Source organism: Dromiciops gliroides, chromosome 4 (assembly GCF_019393635.1).
Source record: "Dromiciops gliroides isolate mDroGli1 chromosome 4, mDroGli1.pri, whole genome shotgun sequence".
Lineage (NCBI taxonomy): Eukaryota > Metazoa > Chordata > Mammalia > Microbiotheria > Microbiotheriidae > Dromiciops > Dromiciops gliroides.
Genome location: NC_057864.1, coordinates 180,713,365 through 180,737,755, shown reverse-complemented (window position 1 = coordinate 180,737,755; position 24,391 = coordinate 180,713,365). Strand labels below are relative to the sequence as shown.

The following is a 24,391-nucleotide window of genomic DNA, read 5'->3' as shown; positions in this document are numbered from 1 at the left end:
GGCGATGACGGCGGTCTCTCCATCCTAGGAGCCGGGTCCCGCTCCCTCCCCCTCCCCGGGCTCCCCCGGCGCCCCCGTTACCTCCTGGTTTCCTCGTCATCCAGCAGCTCGGGCTCGGGTTCGGCTGCCGCCGCCGCCATTACCACATCGCACTCCGCGGCCGCCGCCATCTTACCGCCAGGGCCAGGGAGCCGGGTGGGGGGCGGGCGGTACAGAGCACTTCCGGGCGCAGGAGCAACGAGCGGCGCCGTCGCGGCGGCCGGGGCGCGCCCAGAGGGGCTCTCTCGGGCTCGCCGACTGGAGGGAGGGCGCGCGGGCTGCCAGAGCGGCGCCGGGCCCCTCCTGGGCGCCGGGGCCGGAGTGCGGGCCCATAGGCGGCCCCGGCTCATTGGGGGAGCCAGCTTGGAGGAGTGTGCGGGGGCACGGAGAAGGACTCCGTGCCTGTCGCCGGCGCGGCCGCGCGCTGGCCCTAGAGACCCGGCTTGGTCTCAGGGTTCTGCGGGCCCCGTCGCCATGGCAACGCCCTCGCGTTCTTCTCCCTGGGCACCGTGCGAGAGTCAAGGGAAACTGGAGCGGCCCCGGGAATCCGGCGGGCGGCCGACGGGCGTGCTGGGGGAGGGAGGCCCGGAGCCCTGCCCAGCCAAGCCGGGGGAACGCAGCCCGCGCCTTTCATCCCCGCCCCGGGATCCCCAAGCGCGACGGGGGCCTCCCCCTCATGATGCTCCGACCTGTTTTATGGGCAGCCTTTCATGTGGGCCGCTCGGGAGTGCCACCTCAGCACTAACCCAGGGGTGCCACCTTTGGTTTATGGGGGACCTGCCGGGCCGAGGGAGCCAGTACCGGCCCCCACGCCCCTGTCCCCCAATAAACTCCCATCCCAGCGGCTGCTCCCACCCAGACTACACCACCCCGACCTCGGGCAGTCATCCGTGAGGTCAAGATCTAAAGTAACAAAAATGCCCATCTCCCCGGCAATTCTGTAAATCCATTTGCCCCACTGATGCTTCCCCTGGCCCCTAAACTACGTTACTCTAGGCCAGGAATGTATGGACTATGAGCTCCTTGTGAGCAGGGATGGTTGGTTTCATTTCCATTTTTGTAGGTCTCCAGTGCTCAGCCCAATGCCTAGCACATAGTGGGCCTTTAATAGATGCTCGTTGGCTGATCATATAAGGGGTTGCTTGTCTAGCTGAATTCATTCGGTGAGTTCAATTCAGTGTTCAATGAAAGGAACCACATTATGTGGGGTAAAGAGCTTTGGTAAGACCACCAGGGTTGAGTACTCCTGCTACTAAATCCCTTGGTTGACCTTTGTGTCTTCTTTGACAAAAGGGTGGAGTTGGCATAGGGGATCGATCCATCCATTGCCCCTTCCAGCTCTAAAATCTAGGATCCTCATAGAATTCCTGATTTAAGGTTCAACTCAGGTGTCACCTACAGGAAGCCTATCCTGATTCCCCACACCTCTCCAGTTATGAGTACTCTCCACCCAGAAATTACTTCATATATACTGCGTTCCTCACCCAGACTATATGTTTCTCCAGGACAGTGATGATTTCTTTTTTTTTCCCCTCCACAGTCCCTCTTTGGGGTATTTAATAGTAGGTACCTAATGTCAGGTGTTTAATAAATGCTTTGTTGAATGAATGAATGAATAAGTGGACTTGTACAGTTCTGCAAACAAATTAGGGGGAATGGGAGAGCTAGTGCACCCTCATATTCTTAACCTTGAGATTGCCAGGGCCTTGAGACTGTTACCAGACTCTCACACTCATCCTTTTGGTCTTAAGAGCCCCAGAAATTTGTTGAGCATCCTTTCCCTTCTCTTTTAGGGGAAAAAAAAATCTTCAGCATCAGCTCTAGTGGGAAAAGATGTTTGGCCCCCTCATCACAGCTTGGTCCCGATGACTTCCACCTCATCTCTGACCCCGAGGCTCTAGAGGGAGCTCTGTTGCTTCTTTAGCATCCCTTCTGCTTGCCTGGGCTCCTCTTGCCCGTGCGCCGGATGCAGGAGGGCGGGGATGACTAGGAGGTGAAGGAAGGAAGTGGGAAGTTGCCCCTGTCGGCTTCAGCTGCTCCTCCTCCTCCAGACTTTTACCCCAGCAGGGACCCTCAGTAGGTAGGTAGTCTCTGTTCTCAGCTTGCTCCAGGGTGTCCTGGGCATCCGGGCTGGAAGGGTGGTTACAGCATCCCAGCACTGCAGAGCACAGGAACAAAAGGGGCACAGATTGGGCAATGATGGGAGGCACAGAACAGGACACAGGCTCCCCTCGGTCACTTGGTTTTCCTTCTGTGATCAAGGCCTGCTGCAGCTCAGCTCCAGGAAGACTCTCCCCAAATAAACTCATGACTCTTCCACCCACAAGCCTTCTTTGGGGGTCTATCTGGTTCCAGGGGGAGGGGGGGGTCACAGATTTAGCTTTGGGAAGTACCTTAGAAGTCTGCTTCATTGTAAGGTGAGGAACCTGAAAACCCAGAGAGGTTATATTCTTTGCCCCTGGTTCCACAACTCTCCCTTTGTGTAGAGTCCCCTTTATAAGGGTCTCACCTTTGTCCAGGGGTCCTTCTCTGTGGGGTTCTATCTCTGTCCGGCAGGCCCTGGCATCTGTCTCTGCCCTCCAGAGAGGGCTCCTTCTCTGGGTTGAGGATCTTTTAGGGATGGGGGGATTAAGGTTTGTCCTCCTCAATCGGAGGCCTTATCTGTGAGTCTCTTGGTCCAAAGATACCTCTATGAGACTTCTCTTTGTCTAGGGCTCTATCTCTGGTGTTTCTGTCCATGGACCCCTTACTCTGAGAACCTCTCCTTGAAGGTATCTCTGAGTTTAACCCTTCACGTTACATCTCACCACCAGCCTCCCCATCAACACACACACTCAAAGCCTCCTCCAATCCTTTCAGCTTTGGCCTCTTTAATCTTGACTCACCTCTCTCACTGCTCTTGCCCTACATTGCTGGTTTGGTGGGATCTGAGGGTGCAAGGTGGAGTGATTCTCAAGGAAAGCATTCCTTTCTTGGGCTAAACCTAACCTCTGCCAAGGTCTCAATCAGTCCAGCCTAGACAGGCAAAATTGAGTTTGGAACCATTTTTCTTTTACGTTAAAAGGAAGATGGAGCTGAGTTGTCCCGCTGCTGTGACCTTAGCAGGTGGTCCCTTCTACAGCCTACCACCCAGAGAGAGGGACCTATCCCTGGGGCTCACAGTAATCCTCCCCTTCCCTCCTATAAACCCATCATCCCCAAATTTTGAAGAATGCTAACCCCCAAGCAATTTTGTGTCAAATTGAGAACTTGGGTTCTGAAGGCATCCCCTTCTGACGGTCCCTTCACTGTTGTGTCTCCCCCTTCTCTTCCTTGTTCTCCACCTCAGTATAACCTGTCTCTTCCCCAGAGTGGGGGTGTGTCCATGGGGAAGAGCTGCAAAGTGGTCGTGTGTGGCCAGGCATCAGTGGGAAAGACCTCGATCCTAGAGCAGTTGTTGTATGGCAACCATGTAGTAGGTAAGTTCTGGGACTGAAGGTGGGTGTTAAATCTCTTCTTCCACTACTACTACTACCACCATCATTATCACTACACACACACACACACACACACACACACACACACACACACACACACACACACCCCACCTAGGACCCTAGATGGCTACATGTAGTTAATCCATAGACAAGGCTACATCACCCCAGATAGAATTGCCCTTCCTGGAATGGAGATGGAGGAAGAAAGCCCAGGGTCCCAGAAATGGTGCAGGAAGAAAAGTTTTAATTAACAGGATATTTACACATGGCTAATAGCATGTCAAGAGGCATCTTGGCATGTCAAAATTGACAGGAGAGCTGACCTCCGAGCCAGGAAGTCCTGGGTTCAGTCCTACCTCAGGCACACACTGATCTTGGGGTTACTTAACCTTTTAGTGCCCTGGGCTGCTTTCTAAGACTCTTGCATTGTAGAGAAGGTACTTTGGACTGGTAGAGGGAGTTTCCTCATCTCAGAGTTACCTATTTCAATGAAACACAGGCCCAGTTCCTATCACTAATTTAAGGTCAGAGTGCACTAAAATGATTTTGGTGACCCCACAATCTTCAGCAGCCCACCAATCCCTATTTTTTCACCTTTCTCACACCTAAGTACCCCCAGCCTGGGGAAAGCCCCGGTTGGACTCTCAGGAAATACCCAGTTTAACTCACTCCTATCCATCAACCCTTCCAGGTTCTGAGATGCTTGAAACCCAGGAAGACATCTATGTGGGTTCAATTGAGACCGACCGAGGTGTACGGGAGCAGGTGAGGTTCTATGACACACGGGGCCTGCGAGATGGGGCAGAACTTCCCAGGCACTGTTTCTCCTGTACAGACGGGTACGTCCTAGTCTACAGCACTAACAGCCGAGAATCCTTCCAGAGAGTTGAACTGCTCAAGAAGGAGATTGACAAGTCAAAAGACAAGAAGGAGGTATGAATCATCCCATCATCTACAACTCAGCCCCAATCTTTCTTTCAAACTACCCCTTAGTAATGATGACATTTATACTTATAGTACTTAGTTATCAGTACTTATATTAGTATATCAGTACTTAGTACTGACATTTGAAAACTGGGGGACAGGGTTGGGGAGGAACTTTTGGAGGAATGTGTAGAATGGGATTAAGAGGGTGGTGGTGGGGGGGGGGGTGGAGAATGGAAGGGGTGGGGCAGCTAGGTGGTACAGTAGATAGAGCACTAGCCCTGGAGTCAGGAGGACCTGAGTTTAAATCTGCCCTCAGACACTTAATACTTACTAGCTGTGTGACCCTAGGCAAGTCACTTAACCCCAATTGCCTCACAAAAAAAAAAAAGAAAGAGAGTAGAGGGGGCACTCATAGAGGGGTGGATGAGAAGGGAAGTGGTGTTGGCAGAAGATAAGATAACAAAGATAGGGTAAAATGAGAGGCTGAGAAAGAAAATAGTAAATATAAGGTGGAGGGCAATTCACAAATAGTAATTATAACTTTAAATGGAATGTTTATAGCAGTTCTCTTTGTGGTGGCAAAGAACTAGAAATTGTAGAGATCCCTATCAATTAGTCAATGGCTGAACAAGTTGTGGTGTCTAGTTGTGGAATACTACCAATAAGAAATGAACCCACTGATTTTAGAAAGCATGGAAAGACTTGCACAAAATGGTGAAGAGTGAAGTGAGCAGAACCAAGAGAACCTTGTATACACTAACAGCAATATTGTTTTAAGAATGACTTTAGGGGCAGCTATGTGTCAAAGCAGATAAAGCACCAGCCCTGGATTCAGGAGGATCTGAGTTCAAATCCAGCCTCAGACACCTGACACTTACTAGCTGTGTGACCCTGGGCAAGTCACTTAACCCTAATTGCCCTTCAAAAACAAAAAACAAAAAAAGGATGACTTTAGGGGCAGCTAGGTGGTGCAGTGGATAGAACACTGGCCCTGGATTCAGGAGGACCTGAGTTCAAATCTGACCTCAGACACTTAACACTTACTAGCTGTGTGACCCTGGGCAAGTCACTTAACCCCAATGGCCACACACACACACACAGAATGACTTTGAGGGGCAGTTAGATGGTACAGTGAATAAAGCACTGGCTCTGGATTCAGGAGGACCTGAGTTCAAATCTGGCCTCAGACACTTGACACTTACTAGCTGTGTGACCCTGGGCAAGTCACTTAACCCTCATTGCCCACACAAACTAACTAACTAAATAGAAAAGAATGAGTTTGAGTAAGTAATTTTGACTATTATAAATACACAAATTAAAAAGAAAGGACATCTGAAGAAAGACTATCTGTATCCAGAGAAAGAACTGATAAATAGAAGTATGTATAGAATAAGTTTACACACACACATGTATATGCATGTATATGTATGTCTATGCACACACATATGTATGTACACATGTATATGTATGTATAGATACATATATGTATATACACATATATACATATATATATACACCTATTTGTGTCTGATGGTAGCCATCTTTTGAGCAGGATTGGAGCAGGGAAGGGAAGAAAAAAAGGGGAGAAAAGGAATTTACATAACTTTATTATATACTTGAAAGGAATAGCAAGTTGTACATAATAGATTTGCAGCTTTGTGTGCTATCATCTTTTTTATTATACTATGTTACGGAAATGCTTTATTCCATAAATTAAAAATAAAAAAATTTTTTAAAGGAGGTATGGCAGGGCAGGGCTGCTGTGGGGAGACCCAAGTGGGGGAGAGGTATGGTTATTGGCAGAGTGTTGCCAAAGGGCCACCTACAACTGGAGGCCAACACTATTTCATCAGGGCCATGCCAATCCTCATTTTTTGAGCTCTTTCAGAGGACTGCACCAGCTGGTCATCCGAGGTACCTACGGCAGTGCTCCCTCAGGCCTCTTAGTCCGGAGGAAGACACTGGGGACAAACTTCCCATGCAAAGACTTTACTGCAAAGTCTTAAGCAGAATGCCACTTCACATATGGGCTTCACTGCTTTGTCTCGGAGGATTTTTCCTCTTCAGGTTCCTCTTTAAGAGTCAGAGGCTCCTGGAAGGAGGGTGGAGGAGAGATGCCACACTTGAATATCTTTAAGTTGGAACTGAAAGCATCTCTCTTGACCATCAGGGACTTTTGTTCAGTCTTGTCTGACTCAATCAACATAGGAGAAAATAAGGTCTTTAATCTAATCAGGATAGAGGAACTAGAGCTTGTGGTATGGCAAAGCAAGATGCTAGGAAAACCTAAAGATGGGAACCGAGGACAGGGTTTATCTACTTAACTCTCAATAGAAACTACTTAACACAAATGGAACCTTTTACATAATAACATAAAGTCCAGGGAGGGGACAGTTTGCTTGGGGGGAGGTCCATAAGTCAATCAAGAGTCTGGAATTGACCAAGATTGGTTAGCCCCAGGCAATTAATTGGCCTGGGAAGGGGGAGTGGGTGGGGATCAGTCAGTTCTCAGTAAATTTGTGGTTATCAACAGATGAGGAAACTGAGACAAAGAGGGCTAAGTGACTTGCCCAGGATCACACAGCTAGTAAGTGTCTGAGGTCAGATTTGAACTCAGGTCTTCCTTACTCAGGTTCAGCACTCTATCCACTGTGCCACCTAACCTCAGGGACCTTATTGATGACATGATCAAGGATTAGCTGACAGTCAGCAGAGAGAACAAGAAATGTGTACTAGGAAGGGACCAGGAGGGAAGGAATGCATAAGGTCAGTTGGAGGGTATCATAAATAGCTACTTAGAACCTTCTTAGATGCGCAGACAGTAGGGCTGTAGAATATGGCATGAGACAGCTTGAGGCCAAACCAAGTTTTAGAATTAGCATAGGGAGGAAAAAAGATATCCCAAATTCATCACCCATACATTAAAAAAAAAAAAAGATTTTTATTGCTGTGTTTTGTTTGTACATCTCTTAGATTTTCCACTGTATCACTTCCCATCCTTCTTCCCAGAGAGCTATCCTTTCTAACAAAAAAGAAAAAGAGGAAGAAAAAACCAGTCAAATTGATTAATATATGCAAAGAATCTAACATTAAATGCAGTGTTCCATACCTGTGGACCCCCTACCTCTACAAAGGAGTTGAGAGAGCTTTATCTTCTGTTCTTTGGGGCTAGGCTTGGTTTTTTTTGTTTTGTTTTTTGGGGTGAGGCAATTGGGGTTAAGTGACTTGCCCAGGGTCACACAGCTAGTAAGTGTTAAGTGTCTGAGGCCGGATTTGAACTCAAGTCCTCCTGAATCCAGGGCCGGTGCTCTATCTACTGGGCCACCTAGCTGCCCCCTAGGCTTGTTCTTTATAATTTTGTAACATTTCTTTTTCTTGTTCTTGCCACGTACGTTGTTGTAGTAGTCATCGTGTATGTTGTTTTCCTGGCTCAGTTTACTTCCCTTTGCATCAGTCCATCTAAGTCTTTCTAGGGTTCTCTATATTCATCATGTTTGCCATTTCTCATAGCATAGTCATTTCATGTACCGCAGTTTGTTTAGCTATTCCCCAATGCATGGGCATTGACTTTGTTTCCAATCCTTTATTCCCCCCACACACACACAAATATGATTGCTATAAATGTTTTGCTCATCTAGACTGCAAATGCAGGAAGAGAAGGGATCATAGTTCATTGAGATATCTATCTGCTCATTATAAAACACCTTAAGTAGTACCGATAACTAACATTTGTAGAGTCAGTCATGTAGAGTGCTTTTAAAATTTGCAAAAGGTTTTATGTACATAATCTCAGCCTCTAAAATAGAATTATCCCCATTTTAAACTAAAGTGGAGAGAGGAGAGGGTAAGTTACTTACCTATGACTATGCAGATAGTAAAGCATCTGAAACAAGATTTGAACCCAGGTCTTCCTGACTCCAGGTGCTCTGTACTCCTGAGGCCATCTATCCCTACATGAGCACAGTCTTCACTCTGCCCATCTCCCCAATTCCTTCCAGGTCACCATCGTGGTCCTTGGCAACAAATGTGACCTTCAGGAGCAGCGGCGAGTGGACCCTGATGTAGCTCAGCACTGGGCCAAGGTGGAGAAGGTGAAACTGTGGGAGGTATCCGTGGCTGACCGTCGCTCTCTCCTCGAGCCCTTCGTCTACTTGGCCAGCAAGATGACTCAGCCACAGAGCAAGTCGGCCTTCCCACTTAGCCGTAAAAACAAGGGCAGTGGCTCCTTGGATGGCTAAGGCTTTCCCTTCTCTTTCTCCCTGACCCCCTCTCTCAGCCCCACTCTATCCCAATCCTGCCACTACCTCCCAGCCTCAACTCCTTGGGGTTTCAAGTAGTTGGGGAAATGGGGGGACAGAGTAAGACAGGCTTCCTGGCAGGGGGCCGCCATGGTAGGTTGCTGGGGGACATCTGGAGTCTCACTCCGCTGCTTCTCTTCCTTGGAGTACTCCAAATAATGCAAGTTACTCCCAAGCCACCACATCACTCCCCACCCCAGTACTCTTGCTTTCCTGCTGAAATCCAGTTTGAGAGCTGGCAGTGCCAGCTGACTGTAGTCCCCAAGTCATGGCCCTTGGAAAAAGATAACTGAGCAGGGATAGATTGGCATGGGAGGGAGGGGGAAGGAAGGCCTTCCTATCTTAGGAGGTATCTTCAGCTCACCTGTGTCCTTCCCCTAATAAGAAGAGCCCAAGTCACTGGGGAAACAGAAATTTGTTACCCAGTTACGATCTCTGCTCTGGCTTTTTTTTCCCCCTGTCCAGAATGTGGCCATGACATAGTATAGAAAACCCACCGGGAAGGGAGGGGGGGGTCCAGCCTCAATTTTTTTTTTTTTGGTGAGGCAATTGGGGTTAAGTGACTTGCCCAGGGTCACACAGCTAGTAAGTATCAAGTGTCTAAGGGCCAGATTGAACTCAGGTCCTCCTGAATCCAGGGCCAGTGCTCTATCCACTGCGCCACCCTAGCTGCCCCCTCTTCACTTACTATGAGGTGATTTGGGACAAGGGACATTTCCTTTCTGGGCCTCAGCTTCCTCCCCTATAAAGATGAAAGAGTCAACACTAAATGATTTCTAAACACCTTCCTTTTAGACTCCTGGGCCTTTCCATGGCCTCTAATTGTCTTCACCTATTAGAGGGCTCCTCTTGACCTCAACCACCAGGGGGCAGGAGTGCACAGGCCATGTCAGCTGCTTAGCAAGCCCTTATGGTGGGGACTTGTCCAGTGAACTAGACAGCTTGCAGACAAGGGACCCTCTTTCTATCCTGGGGGTAGATTTATGGCTTCTTAAAGCCCACCTTCCCCGCTCTGGGCTTTTTTGTTTGTTTTGTTACATAACGTATACTGCATTTTATAACTCCAGTAATGAAGACTATATATGGCGCCTCCTCGTGTCTAATGGGTCCTAGTAGTGGAGCAGTAAAAGCCTCTCAGTGGCTGATCATCCGCTTAGTATGTGTTTGTGAACGTATGTGACATTCTGTAATGTACTGTGTACTCCTGCCAACATCAGGAACCCTTTTCCTAACATGCAGACATGTATGATGAGAATCCCATTGGGGTTTTCTCAGAGCATCCCTGCCCATGGCCACAACACATATATCATCTTCCCCAACACAGAGGAAGACAGAACAGGGGACTTTGTGGGGCAGAGGTTAACACAAATACACCACTAAACTCCAGACTCTTTTATTGATGAGTTGGACATAATAAAGCCACAATAGCTTATTATTAAAAAAAAAAAACAACCCTTTTTTTTTTTGTTCTCTCCCACTGGAAACATCTGAAGAAAAAATAGATGGGTGGAGGATACTGGCCAAGTCCCGGGAGGTAGGGCAGAGGATATATCTTGAAAATTATTAGAATTGTTAGAAAATTTGGATCAGACTGGGTCCCACTACTCCAATTTTACAGCCTGGGTAGGTTTGGAGGGTGCTGTAGTCTGAGATGTGAAGGAGAAGGAATGGCTTTTTTGGGCAGGGGAGGCTAAAGTGCACTGGAATAGAATGGGGGGGTAGGGGAAAGGGGAAGAAGGGGAAAATGCCTGATTTTCTATATGGTTTTCAAAAATGCAGGGGGGACAGAAGGTGCTGGGAAGGTGGCAGACGTTGGCCAGGCATGCATCCTGGAAGAGAGCAGAGCAGGCTTTGGCTAAGGGCTAAGTCTAGAATAGCAATTGGCCTTGTTGATGCAGACTGGACTTTTTTCATAGCAAAGACATGGAACAGACTACCACTCCCACTCATAACTCACCTCTCCTCATTCACCCTCATCACATTAACAAATCCTTCAGAGAATGAAGCGGTCTTCTCCTTCCCTACATCAGCACTGCCCAGACTTGGAAATGTCCCTCCCTTTTCCCCTCCATTATAATCCTCTCCTCCTAAAGGGAATACTGCCCCAATATCCCCTTTCTGTGGTCCCCCAAAGAATTCTATGCCTGGGGTGGGAAGGTCCTTTTCATGGAAGACCTCCCCAAAATAAGAGAGTACTGGTCATAAACTTATCCCTTGCCCTTGGGCCCTGGAGAAACATACTTGGCAAAGCTGAGATGCTAAGAACTGAGGGGTAGGAAATCCTCCAGTCACCCACGTTGCAGGGACTTGGGTACATGGATAACCAGATTTACCTCACTCCTATTTCCCTTGAAAAGTGGGACCACCGTGGAGCTAGTTTTGGAGATTTTGCATAGATTGTTGGGCATCTGTTAGCCCCCGGGGCTGGGGAGACCTCGGCTGTAGACTAGAGGGGCCACCTTAAGTGCAGGCTCCAGGGATGGCACCAGATGGAAAGGGAATGGGTGATTGATAGAGACACCTGGTTCCTCACCCCCACAATGGCAGGGGTTGGTTACCTTGTATGAACTGGAAGTATTAGGCATAAGGTCAGATTTAGAGTTGGAAAAGACCTTAGAGGCCATCTCGTCCAACTCCTGTGAAGAGGGAGAAGATGATGCCAACTCTAAAGATGGGCTTCATCTTCCCCCCATCAGAGACCACTGGTTGTAAAGAGACACTGCCCCATGGCAAGGGTGAGCTGGAAAGGAGACAGGAAGCGGGACTGCTGGGGAGTCAGCTCTGGCCTCCCCCAGGGAGGATCAGTATGGAGCAAAGACAATGGGCCCAGTGGCCGGGCGGACAGCTGCCGCTGCTGATCGGAACAGGGCAGGCCCCAACATTGGGGCTGGGAAGAGAGTGGTAGCAGCAGCTGGGGCTGGCCGGAGAGCCAAGGGCCCTGGAAGGGTGCATACTGCAGCCGTAGGGAGGGGGCTGGGCAGGAAGCGGGCTGCCAGGGTCTTGGTAAGTTGCTTCTGCAAGGCCAGCTTAGACTATAGAAAAAGAGAGAGTTCATTACTGCAAGAAACTACCCACCACCACCTGTCTCCCATCCTTCCTCCCTACACTGGGCTACATGAAAACATGCTTCCAAACCTCATTTCCTCCTCCTTCCTCCTGCCCCCTCTCCCATAAGCACATGAATCAAACTCTCTTCTCCATCACCTGTCTTCCTGTCTGGGGGTGGGGATGGGAAACCTCAGGAATTAAAAGGGGTGAGAAAGGGAGGACGAGTGGCTGGGGATTGTTTCCAGGGGATCCTCGCCCAAACACATCCCTCCCTCACATGCCCTCATAGCTGGTGTTCCATCCCACCTGCCGGAAATTCCAAGCAGAGCCCAAGACAAAAGGCCAATTTCATCTCCCCTTCCCAGGCAGGGCAGGTTCAGGAAAGGAGTTTACTTCCTTCCTGCTGCACCCACAAAAGCTCGTCTCTAGTCAAGTGGTCTCACTGTTGCCTCCTAATATCTCTCCCTGACACGATCCCTTTCCACCCCCTCATCCTCCCCCCCACCCCCCCAAAAAACCCTACTCCCCCCTCATCCCTTTTGGCTTTGCCTGGCTCGGAGCTACCCGCCCAGCCTCCCTCTTCCCCTGGTTTGGGGGTTGGGAGCTCCGTGTTCAGTGACAGGTACCTTGAGGATACTCACAGCCAGCGCCCCATGCTTCTGTAGCTTGCTGTGCTGACTGACCTTAGCCTTCAGGGGTTTTCCTGCCAGCCTGTCTTTGTGTCTTCGGCTACTCATGTGCTAAAAGACATGGACACAAACAGGGCATGGGTTGAGGCAGGTCCCCCCAGAACAACACGGGCTTCCTTACCCTTGTGATTTATGATGGGAGAACTGAAGGAAGGTAAGAGCTAAGTCTCCCCCCTGTTGGCCCACCTCATTCTCTTCCCCCTCTCCAGGTATAGTAGTCTTCCCTTAACTGGTCATCCCCCTTCACCCAACCCTCCTCTACATCTAGTTGCTCTCCCTTCCTACTCACCCCTCTGTTCTGCTCACTTTTGCCCCCTTCCCACCCAGCTCATGCCACCTCTCCCATCTGCTCTGGCCACCCCAACCCTAACCTATTTCTTCTCTCCCTCCCCCACCTGCTTGAGTTGGGTCTCGGAGTTGACATGGAGCTGACAGAGGGCACAGTGGAAAGAAGGGCTTGGCCCCGGCTTGCCACCTGGGGCCCCTGCCACACGCTTAGCCTTGTGCCTGGCCCCTCCCCGAGGCATAATTCGACCCCGGCCCCTTCGGGGAGCCCCTCGATGACCGTCCACCATCCACTTGTGTTTGGCTCCTACAAGGAGGGAGAGATCCTGTCAGAGGCCAATGGTGGGAATACAGGGACAGAGGTACAAAATCTCCCTAACTTTAAGGCCACCCCTCAACCCCCAGGATATTCTCATCAAACCCACCCAAGTTGAATCAGTGTTCTCTGCCTTGTGATTGAAGCCTTTTCTCAGCCTCCCTCATGACGGGGCATAACCTTCTGATTTCTAGCACCTTACTTTTCTTGTATTCTGCCTCCTAGTCTATAGAGCTCATCTCAGAGTAATGGTTCATTGCCTTCTTTCCTAAGTAGAGGAAGTGCTAAATTTCAGTTAGAGGTCAGTGAAAATAAAGATGTAAATTTTTCCTATCCAAATTCATATTCCCTGAAATCTATCTACAGATCCCCCTGAAGGGGACCCCGGCTTAAGAACCCTAATTCTAGAGTCACAGAAGCTTTCTGTTCCTTGTCTTCTCTCTTCTCAGATCATCTGCCTCCACAGATTGGAGGTCAGAACAGGAGCTGTCCTTCCCCAGGGCCACCTAGGCACACTAAGACTCTGAGCTCCCAGATAGAAGGGCACTGGGTAGTCAGAGGATCAATCGACTACACCATTCCCACCTTCTGGCCCCCAGAAAGGGTAAAGAGTATAGATTTTGCCTCCCCCCCCAACCCCTGCTTAGCACCCTATCTTCCTCACTTCCCTTCTCCCTCCCTTGCCATGTCCACCTCCTCCAAGAACTGACCTGTGTTATGGGCCTGGAGCTGTGAGGCCGAGTTGACCGTGACCTTACAGGTAGGACAGTAGAGAGGGCCCTTCTCATTCTTGTCCGTACCCACACTGCTTCCTGCTCCTGCCCCAATTCTAGTACTAGGCATTTCAGCCCCCGGCCCGGGGGACGAGGGGGAACAGGAAGGGGAAGAGGACGAAGAAGAGGCATCGGAGAGGTCCAGGCTGGCCGGCTCCCTGGAAGCAGACTCCACAGTCTTCAGCAGAACTAAAGGGGATCCAGGAGCGGGTGCCAAGGGAGCTGATGAGACAGAGGCCACAGGTCAAGGGCCTGAAGCGCAGATTCTGCTCCTCCCTCATTTCCTTACAGAGTGCCTGAAGTGGCCTTCGTTTATCACCCTTCACATATGAGCGGAAATCTCTGGCCCCTGTTATTTGACCAGGTCAGGTGGGGAGGGGAGAGGGTTGGGGAAGAGTAAGCACACACTACTGTACCCTTGTTCTGGGGTTCTCCAGGAGCTCTGCTATCAGGCGGGGTGGTGGGTGGATCAGTGACTCTATCCCGGGCTGGAGTATAGGTCCTCTGCTTACTCTTGGCAGCCTCCACGGCCTTGACCTTTCTGGCATGTTTGTGACCTTTGTAATGAGCTTCAGCCTGGTTCTAGAGGAGAGTATCAGGGCAGGAGGGCACCGTTCATTCCTATACACATTCATTCATCACCCATTTATTGAGCACCAACTATGTTTACGGTGGTGTGAGGCATCAAAGGTTCAATAAAGCCCTCCACAATCTGTCGCCAGTATACCTTTCTAGCCTTATTAATGAGTCATTTGGGTGATTCAGCGAATAGACAGCTGGATTTGGAGTCATGAAGACTGGCGTTCAAATGTCTCAAATACTCAGTAGCTGAGTGACCCTGGGCAAGTCACTTAACTTCTCTCTGCCTCAGGTTCCCCAACTGAAATAATACCTATCTCACACAGTTGTGAAATCAGATGAGAGAAGATATGTAAAATACTTTACAACCCATAAAGTGCTATGTAGATGACAGCTGTTATTATTTTATATGGTAATAGTTACAATAGGTCACCCTTATAGAGTGCTTTAAAATTTGCAAAGCTCTTAGATCTCATTTGAGCCTCATGATAACCAAAAAACTAGCTGCTATTATTCCAGTTTTACAGATGCAGTATCTGAAGCTAAATGACTTGCCCAGGGTCACTCAGCTAGTAAGGGCCAAAATCAGGATTTGAACCCAGGTCTTACTAACTCTAAGTCCAGCATTTGATCCACTATATATTCTTTACTCCCCAACCTAATATCCTGCACACTGATACAAATCAACCTCTAGGCCTGAAACGGAGGCCTGTTGAACTTTATTGAAGACTGCTCAGCAGCTACTTCTTCCATGGTTTTCCCTGTCCTGCCCTCATTCCCACCCCCACCAATTCTCTCTCCTTCCTCAAATTTTCTTAAAACGCTTTGTTTGAATCTCTCCTTTGTTCCTGTTTTTTCCAGCCTTCGATCATGCTTCTTTTAGTATATGTCCCAGAATCCCCTACTAGACTCTCACTTCCCCTGATTGGGCTTAATCCCTTGTAGGCCAAGAAAATAGCAGGCAACACGAAGAGGAAAAGAGATGGGAATTGGGTCTTTTCCATAGGAGTTGAGGGATATGAAGGGACAGGGGAGTAAGGGAATAAAGGATGACAGGAGAAGTGAAAAATGGGGAGTAGGGAATGATATGGACAAGGCTGGATAGGGTGAGGGGAGAAAGCAGCATAAGGAGAGTGGAGAAAGGTAGGAATGTGGAGAAAAATTAGGAATGAAGGAGATTCCTTCAGATAACAAGGATCAGAAGATGATAGGTTTAGAGCTAGATGTCAAAGGTCATCTAGTCCAACCCCTTCATTTTACAGAGAAGGAAACTGAGACCCAGGGAAATGAAGTGACTTGCCCATGGTGAATGGCAGAGCTAGGATTCAAATCCACCTTTTCTGACCCCAAGTTCAGCACTCTTTCCAAGTATCTCGGTCATATCCTCACCTTTCCCCTTCCTCCCAATATAACACCAAGTCTGGTTCCCATTTTTTCTCCAGACACTCCTGGCCATTCCCACTGAGAGCTCCCCATTTAGAAGACCTTCTCCCTCTCCCTCCACTTAGCTCACCGAAGAGTTGAACCTCAAGTGGCAGATGTTACAGGAGATAAACAGCTTCTTCTTTATAGGGGAGGGGACTCCAAAAGTGTGACTGATTACTGCTTTCTGGACTGGGTCCATCTGTGAGGTGAGGTGGGGTAAGAAAGAATAGCAATTATGAGCCCTGCCCTCTCCCTAGTTGGGAGAGGGTTATGTAGGAAGGCGTTGTGGTTAGACACTAGGAAGAACTTCCAAACCACTGTGGGTGAGCTACATAGGAATAGAGAGAAACAAAGGCAGCAGGGGCAGCCACTCTCCTGGAAAGCTAAGCACTAGAACGGCTCCTGTTTGGGTTAGTCTGAGATGGGGTTGAGGAGGAGCCTGCTTGGAAATAAATAAATGACCAGGATGACCTTTCAGAAGTCTGTGATTTGGGGAAATAAATTGTCCTGATTACAGCACTGACCTCCCCTGCTACCTTTTCCACTTCTTCCTCTGTCTGTCTGTCTCACAGACATATACACACATACAAAGAACCAGTAAGTATTAGAAAATAGAATAGATCTATAAAGAAGCAGAAAAGAGGTGAAGAAAGATAGCAGGGGGCGCAGCTAGGTGGTGCAGTGGATAGAGCACTGGCCCTGGAGTCAGGAGTACCTGAGTTCAAATCCGGCCTCAGACACTTAACACTTACTAGCTGTGTGACCCTGGGCAAGTCACTTAACCCCAATTGCCTCACTAAAAAAAAAGAAAGAAAGAAAGATAGCAGGGGAGTTAGGAAGTCTCTTCTTTGCTCTCTGAGCTGCCTCAATCTGGGATGAGTCTTATCAGCTTTGCCACTGAGTGGAACCAAAAGTTCAGACCCCTCCTCCAAAGAGGGTGAGAAGTGTAAAGATGAAAGCAGCCAGAGATACAAGGAAGAGGTGTCAGGGTAGCTTGGTGTGGTAGAGAGTGCTGGCTTTGGAGTCAGAAAGATCTAAGATCTAAGATCTAAGTTCAAATCCTCCCTCAGACACCCAGGCAAGTCACTCGGCCTCAGTTTCCTCACCTGTAAAATGAAGGCACTGGACTAGGTGACTCTAAAGCCTTTTTTAGCTCTAAATCTCTGATTACCTCCCATTTTCCTACCACAGAGAGACTCAGAAATGGACAGAATTTCTCTCCTTCTCCACTCTCTAGGTCCAGTTGTTGGTGAGAAGAAGATCCAAGCTCTTCACCACTTTAAGTTGTCCCCTCAGTGGAAAGGGATCCTACTGTCCTCATTGGTCTGCCTAGCTTCTCCCTTTGCAAGGATGTGGAAAGCTCATTTGACCTAGACAGATCCGTACAGTGGAGCTAGTCTCAAGTAAGAATGCGGATGTGCGTGCATGTGGGTGTAGGGATCAGTGGAAGAAGACAACTGATTTCTCCAGACTTGGGACAGAAAGGGAAACTGAGCTATCCAGGTCCGTTTAACTGACCACCCCTACTCCACTTTCCTTTGACCCAACTATCCCTCCCCCCATTAAACCACCACCCTCTCCACACACATACCGTGCTGAAGTTGGGGAAAAGGCTGAGTGGGGCTGCACCATTGAAGTGGAAGGTCAGGAAATGCTTGATGTCCAGTGGGGGCTGCAGAGGCCGAGCAGGCAGGGGCAGCGAGGCCAGCAGAGGGTTGGGGGAGCTGGAGGCTGGGCCTGGTGAGGGAGGAAGAAGGGGGAAAATATGGAATGGAAGGCTGACAGGGGCAAACTTTGGACCTCTGCCAACTTCCACAGTCCAAAAGGAAGACTGTATTGTCTGCCTCCTCCTAAGAGTGAGAATATTCACAGCCAGAGGCAAGGTATTATTTGAAGGGGAAAGAGATGACAAAACACCGTGTTCATGAGGCAGATCATTCATACACCCTTTGTCTCAGATGGAAAAACTGAGGCTGCGGCCACCCAGGCAAATTCACTCACCAAAGTGTGAAGTAGAGATTTAGAAGTCAGAGGGGAAAAAAAGATAGCATGAGTCTCAGGGCTGAGCTCTCCTACCCCCAAATGCTCGTTTCCTTTTCAAGGAACAAAGGAGTTAAATTACTATAAAGAGAAAGAACTCTAAAGGACCTAAGAATTCCAATTAATCCAATGCTCAACCATGATTCTAGGGGACTGCTGATGATCCCCACTGCTATGTGCCTCTGCACAGAGAAGTGACAGATTCAAGATGCAGAATGGGATACCCATTTTTGGACATGGCCAATGTGGGGATATGTTTTGCTTGACTGAATATCACAAAGGTTTTGTTTTCTTGGGGGGTAGGGTGGGAAGCAGAGAAAATAAATGCTTGTTAATTGAAAAATGATTTTTAAAAAGTGAATCAAATCACTTTCTGGCTCATTACAAGAAACATGTAGTCAATTTGACCATCTTGTACTTGCAGGTACCCTTTTCCAGGTCAGAAAAGGAGGAGGGGTAGCATCTCTCCTTCCACTCTCCCCCACTTCTATTTTCTCTCCATTCCCCATTACCCCAGCAGGGAGAAGGCAGTATCCCCAGTAAACCCAGGGATGAGTGATAGGGGCTGGAGGCACCAGGACTAAGAGTGAGTTAAATCTATCAATCCATTTTTGTTTTGTTTTTGTTTTTGTTTTTGTGCGGGGCAGTGGGGGTTAAGTGACTTGCCCAGGGTCACACAGCTAGTAAGTGTCAAGTGTCTGAGGCCGGATTTGAACTCAGCTCCTCCTGAATCCAGGGCCAGTGCTTTATCCACTGCGCCACCTAGCCGCCCCAATCCATTTTTTTAAAGGTAGGTATTTTTCTTCCTATCCCAGGGGTTTCTTTTAAAAGGTTTCTTCTCTATCCCAGGGATAGAATCACTCCCTTCCTTAGCTTTCTTTACTTTCCTATTCTAGTATTCTTTAGCTCACTAGTCTAAACCCAATCTCCCATTTTCCTACAGTCTAGCCAACACAATTCCATAAAAATTAGACACCTAGAGGACACAGAGACAAAACAAAGAAACAAACAAACAGTCTCTGCCTGCAAGAAATGTGAATCCTTCCCATCATCTCTCCCTCTGACAAGGAAATTTTATCTTCTTCCCCTTAGTGGGATGAATTTACTGTTTACCACCCTCTGCAAGAGAGCCTTTCAGACCCCTTCCAGGTCCCTACCTGAAGCCTCACCAAATAGCACTCAGCTCCTCATTTTTAGCTTGAATAATTCCAACTTCTTTGCCAGATGCCAAACCTCTCTCCTCTCTAACCACATTTCTGACCCCCTTCATTCCTTCATTCTCCTCCCAGATTCTTTAAACCCTATGACAACACCCTAATGATGGACAATAGAAGGTTCACCAGCTGGGATATAAATCTCCTCTCCTTTACAAGATGACCTAGAGGAAACTCCAGGCCTTCTCTCCCCACATCAACTACCTGGAGATATGGGTCATGCACCAGCATCTGCATTTTCTTGTAAGTGGGCAAATATGGCATTGGCCAAGGCCTGCCCCATTCTTAGGCCCATGAACGGAGGAAGTCTTTGGGGCCAAATGGTTGAGCAACAGGGCCTTTCACTTACATCGTGGGGCAGCGGGGAGAGGAGAGGCAAAACGCAGGAAGAAGTTAGGAGAGAGGGGGATCAGAGCAGGAAGAACTGCTAGTCTGGCAGAGATGGAAGACCCTAGTACTGGGGCCCAGGAGAGGAATAGGGAGTACACTGAAGGAGCCTCGAGGGATAGCTGTGGAGATCTCCCTCCAACCACAGGAGGCCCCTCTGGGCAGGCTGAGGGACTACCCCACCCAGAAGATCATCTCTGAAAAAGAAGGGGCTTCTGATGGGGTTCTAGGAGGCAGCAGGACCAGAATCCCCAGCTAGGAAAAGAGCCTTGTCAAAGAAAGAGGGGACAGCCCACCTGGGTCCCTCCAACACACACACACACACCCACACACCACCAGAGACTGCAGAACGTTGGGAGTCAGGAGTTGGGATGGTTCTGTTTTATTGTGTTCCAAGGTGCTGGACTCGTGGAAGGTTGGAGGTGGGGAAAGATCATTACTGACCCCGCCCCCCTCCGCCCCATCTCTGGTCCCACAGGAAGCAGCAGGGGAGAAGGCAGAGAGAACGCATGACACTCACTGACATAACAGTTTATAACCTGTCTGGCTTCCCTACCCTACTACTACCAGTCAGCTGACGCCCTCAGATGGGACCTGGGGTACTCTGCTCTGTTGGTCTTTTTCTGGAGAGGGATGGAGGAAGCAGCTGTGTCAGCCATGGTGAAAGGGTACTCAACCAAGCAATGGAGAGGATATCCCCTCCTATCACTTGCCCTATAGGAATGGGTGTGCATGCGTGTGCATGTGTGTGCGGAGAACTAGAATGGGGAAGGGATGAAAGAAAAGGAAATGGAAAAAATATATCTGCTTAGGTGAGGTTGAATTAGAGCAGCAATTATGATTTTGCACTCTCTTTGGTCTTAAGGGGGTTGGACTGAAGATAAGGGAGCTTGGATAGCAACCAAACTTTAATAAGAGGAAGAAAAGAGAGAGGAATTTGTTCTACTTGGAACTTTTTTGGTCCATATCATAGCAAAAAAACCAAACCAGAAACCCAAATCCTCTTTGCGAGCATTATCTCAAATTCTATAAAAGATAAGAGATTTATTTAATATATCTGTGTATATATTTATATGTTTATGTCCACCTTTCTGTACACAGATGTCCTTGGACATCCTGGAGGGGGTGGTAAAGATAGGGACCTCCCTAAGTCTTTCGGCTTTCCTGTACTTCTGAAAAGACCCACTTCTGGCTAACTCTGAAGGCATTGTGCTATAGTAAGGATGAAGAGCAAATCAGAGATGGGAGCAATCTTAGAAATCACCTGATCCAACTCCCTCATTTTAGAAAAAGGAAGAAAGTAAGACCCAGAGAGAAGCTGTGACTTGCGCAAGGTTGAGTTAAGGGCAGAGACAGAACTATAATTCATTCAGGTCTCCCAGTTCTGGGTCCCATGCTCTTTCCTTTTGCCACGCATGATGCCCCAAATTTGCTAGCTCCCAGAGGGAAAAGGACAGTGACAAAAGCAAAGGTTCAGAGCTAGGTAGACAAGATTATCTTCCCTCCCATCCCCCATTAGGAAGACTAGGTTCTTTTCCCATTTCCATTTTTTTTTTGGGTGGGGCAATGAGGATTAAATGACTTGCCCAGGGTCACACAGCTAGTAAGTGTCAAGTATTTGAGGCTGGATTTGAACTCAGGTCCTCCTGAATCCAGGGCCGGTGCTTTATCCACTGTGCCATCTAGCTGCCCCCTCCTATTTCCAATTATTAATGTTCATACATCAATGAAAATTTTTACCAAGTCCGAGGGGAATGGGGAACAAAAACACCACTGTGTTTAGCACAAAACTCTGGAAATGACAAAAGCACAATAAATATGCCTAAGTCCCCTCCCCAGCCTCCCTAGCTTTCCTCTTTCGACTCCTTACCAAGTTATTCCTGAACTAAAATTGCTGAGCTTCTCCTCAGCCCTCCCCATTCCCAGCCCCAGCAAGGCTGGGTTGGTATAAGGGCACACTGAGTGACAAATTAACAACAGGAAGGAATATAGGACAAAGTTATCCAAGTCAGGGGAAAGTCTCTCTCCCCTGTCGAGAGGGGTCAAAATCCCGTCTAGGAATCCATAGTCACACAAGAGAGAACCCAGTTAAGATATGAAAAGGGTATCTCCTCATTTGATCTGTGTGCCCAAAAATTCCACCCCACCACCTCCACTCTCAAACAACTCGATGGCCAAGGCAAAGTCGAATTCGTGGAGTGGGGGGCCATCCACTGCAATCTTCACAACGTGGCTCCCCTGGATGTCGCCTCCCTCTCCCTTTCCCTGGTCCCACCACCGAAGCTCCCGGCTCCTGGCAACCTTGTCAAGAAGGCTGGCACCAGCGGGCAGGACCAAGACTAACGAGGCCAGGATGGCAAAGTCAGGAAAGAGCTCGTGCAGCTCCGAGTGGGCACAGACGAGTTTGCAGCAGAGGTCCCGTGGGCCCAGTGGGCCCAAACTGAAGACAATGCGTTTAAAGAGGGGGAAGTCACTCAGTGCTCTCTCACCAACCACTACAGGGGCATAGGCCTGGAGCAGTAACCTAAGAGCTCCTTCCCCATGGGCTCCGAGCTCTTCCAAGGACTGTGGGTATCGCCGAGAGTCAAAGACGGAAGCAAATGCAGCCACAATGTCCAGAGAGGGACCTGGGAAGGAGTCCCACAGCCCCCTCCTCAGGGAGTCCAGGAAAGCCCCCCGGAGGTCCTCAAAGCTCTGGATGGTTGCCGGGGAACAGTCTGTCAGCTCCACCCCTTGATAGCAATAGCGGCCACCCTCCCCACTGCCAGCAGGGGTGGGGTTGGCCAGTGCCTGCAGGAAGCTTTGAAAGTGGGGCCCATCTGAGCCTCTCTGAGCCTGCAGGGAGGCGGCAGTGGTGATGACCAGGGGAGGGAGCAGGGCCAAGTCTGGCTCCTCAGGCTGAAGGAGGAGGCTGAGCTTCTGCAGAGCAGGCAAAGTGTCCAGTAGGAGGTAGGTGAAGGCAAGGAAGGTGAACCTCCGGAGGGCAAGGGCCAGTGCCTGCGTAAGGGGGGAAGTGGGGGAAGCAGCCTCTAGCATGGGCACTAGGTGGGACCAAGAGGCAGCCACAGCTTCAACAGCTGGCAAGATTGATGCCCAGGGCACCCGCTGTGGCCCTGTCAGATTGATGGCTGCAAGGTCCAGGGCTGCCCGGAGCTCTGGGATCCCATGGGCCCCAGAGCCGCCATAGAGTCGAAACAGAGCATCCAGGACACTCTCATACTCGCTGACGTAGGTGGGGGCTTCTGGGTGACCTCGGCTCGGAAGGCAATGGAGCTCGGCCAGCAGCGGGCAGGTGACCCGAAGTTGTAGGCCTAGGTCACCTAGACGCTCACTTGGGAGTCCTGAGCCAAGCCAGGCCAGCTTGGGTGCGGGAACACCGAAGGACTTCAGAATGCCCAGAAGCTGGCCAGGAGCGGCCTCACCCACCCCTAGCTCCACACTCCCCAGGAAGGTGCTGGCAGGCTGGCCATCACAGGGAGACACCAAGGTGGCAAAGAGGGCCAGGCTATGAGGCTCTGGCCCATCCCCGACCTCGTCCAGCACCAGTCCCACAAATGGGGATGCCTTCAGCCGCTGGTAATCTTCAGAGTACAGGACCCTGGCAATGGCTGCCTGGGAAGAGTCAGAGAGAGAGAAACAGAAAGGGAGGGCTTTAAGCATATCCCAGAAAAAGGCTCAGCCCAGTTACCCAGAAACAGGAGGAAGAAATGTTCAGTCAGAAGGACAACTTCCCTGTTACCCACAAGGAACTGGGAAGAAGGAGCAAGGGAGGCCAGTCGATTTCCTGGCTAGAGGAAGGCCCAGTCTACCTGGTATTGAAGGAGCAACTGCCCTGTGCAGAGGGAGAGGGTGAAGATGGCCTCTGAAGAGTTTAAGGAGAAGCAGATGAAGTCTGAGACTGCTCTGAGTGTCAAGATATACCCACCCTAAGGTTCTGTTTACTTTTCTTCTAGTCAGCTACTCTTTCAACAATCAAATGAGGTCATATTTGTAAAGCCTGGTACACAGCAGGCTCTTAATAATTGCACATTCTCTCCCCATCCATTTCATCAGACTGAAAGCTCCTAAGGGGTGAACATCACACATCGTGTCTTTCCCATTAAACTGGGTGGGTGCTCCTCAAGGTCAGGGGTTGTATCTCCTCTTCCCACAGTAATGTCTCAGGACACAAGTCAGTTCTTGGATACTTTCTTTCCTGATGACTTGAAAGTCAATGGTAGAGACCCCAGAGGTCCTGCCTCCCTCCATCCTTGTCCCAAAGCTAGGACTAGGGAAGATAAACTATAAAGTAGGCAGCCCCTTAGGGATCAACACACAGGGCTGGGGCATGTAAGGATGTAACAAAGACCACACTTTAATAGTTTTTCTTATAAAAACGCATTTTAATGCCAGAAAAACTCATTTTCTATGGCCTTGAGAGAAGTCAAGCCACGTAATAAGTAAAGGCTCATAGCCTCCAGTGGACAGGGGAACAGGAGTTCACAAAGGTATTGGGGAGAGGGGGAGATGAAGACAGGAGGGTCAGTTTTCCAGTCACGGCAATGAAAAGAGCTTTGGATTTGGAATCCTGCTTCTGTGTGACCTTGGGCAAGTCACTGAAACCTTGCTAATCTCTGTTTCCTCCTCTGTTAAATGAGGATGGATGACTTTAAAGGTCCCTTCAAGTTCTGAATTCATGATCTTATGATTCAGGCTATCTAGGCACTTTATCCAAGCTATGCTCTCTATCTACCTCCCAAACAGGGATTCCCCCAGGGGGACTATATGCCAAGCTGGGGGGGAAGGAACCTGCCCTATCTACCCTTTCCTTCAGAGAAGAGCTGTGGCCAGAAGCCCAAGATGCTCTGCCCAGTGGCTTGACACCCAAGGAGTGCGTGGAAAACATTTTCCTCCCT

General features: G+C 49.2%; 3 protein-coding genes across 17 annotated transcripts in view; 1 reads left to right on the top strand and 2 right to left on the bottom strand.

The window, feature by feature from the left end:
- The window catches only part of DNAJC7 (DnaJ heat shock protein family (Hsp40) member C7), a 32,998-nt gene extending 32,759 nt beyond the window's left edge, over window positions 1-239 (bottom strand). The window contains exon 1 of the mRNA XM_043963219.1: window positions 82-239. Within this exon, the coding sequence (XP_043819154.1) occupies window positions 82-170 (89 nt within the window). The 5' untranslated portion in view covers window positions 171-239. The remainder of the gene's footprint in view (window positions 1-81) is intronic.
- A 1,733-nt stretch (window positions 240-1,972) lies between these two features.
- On the top strand, window positions 1,973-9,890 carry NKIRAS2 (NFKB inhibitor interacting Ras like 2). 2 transcript variants are annotated; one of them, XM_044001266.1, is made up of 4 exons: window positions 1,973-2,119; window positions 3,368-3,497; window positions 4,207-4,448; window positions 8,441-9,890. In XM_044001266.1, exons 2-4 carry the CDS (start codon window positions 3,404-3,406, stop codon window positions 8,678-8,680), a joined length of 576 nt encoding a protein of 191 aa, XP_043857201.1. In that variant the 5' UTR covers window positions 1,973-2,119; window positions 3,368-3,403; the 3' UTR covers window positions 8,681-9,890. The 2 variants fall into 2 exon arrangements, with proteins under 2 accessions (XP_043857201.1, XP_043857200.1); XM_044001265.1 differs by having other exon boundaries at window positions 1,984-2,119; window positions 3,389-3,497.
- A 138-nt stretch (window positions 9,891-10,028) lies between these two features.
- Window positions 10,029-24,391, bottom strand: part of ZNF385C (zinc finger protein 385C) — a 78,246-nt gene continuing 63,883 nt past the window's right edge. For 6 of the 14 annotated variants that reach the window (XM_044001256.1, XM_044001254.1, XM_044001253.1 and 3 more), the window contains one exon: window positions 19,159-23,108. In XM_044001256.1, coding sequence (XP_043857191.1) covers window positions 21,609-23,108 — 1,500 coding nt within the window. In that variant the 3' untranslated portion in view covers window positions 19,159-21,608. Of the gene's footprint in view, window positions 11,773-12,414; window positions 12,529-12,872; window positions 13,070-13,788; window positions 14,074-14,267; window positions 14,434-15,943; window positions 16,055-17,446; window positions 17,593-19,158; window positions 23,109-24,391 lie in introns of those variants that run through there. The other 8 variants (XM_044001257.1, XM_044001258.1, XM_044001259.1 and 5 more) reach the window with 5 other exon arrangements.

Bases quoted from the DNA above. Each gene is read 5' to 3' on its own strand.
- NKIRAS2 (XM_044001266.1), top strand. From the start codon at position 3,404: ATGGGGAAGAGCTGCAAAGTGGTCGTGTGTGGCCAGGCATCAGTGGGA. The intron at 3,498-4,206 runs GTAAGTTCTGGG...CAACCCTTCCAG, and splicing joins GTATGGCAACCATGTAGTAG to GTTCTGAGATGCTTGAAACC. The intron at 4,449-8,440 runs GTATGAATCATC...AATTCCTTCCAG, and splicing joins AGTCAAAAGACAAGAAGGAG to GTCACCATCGTGGTCCTTGG.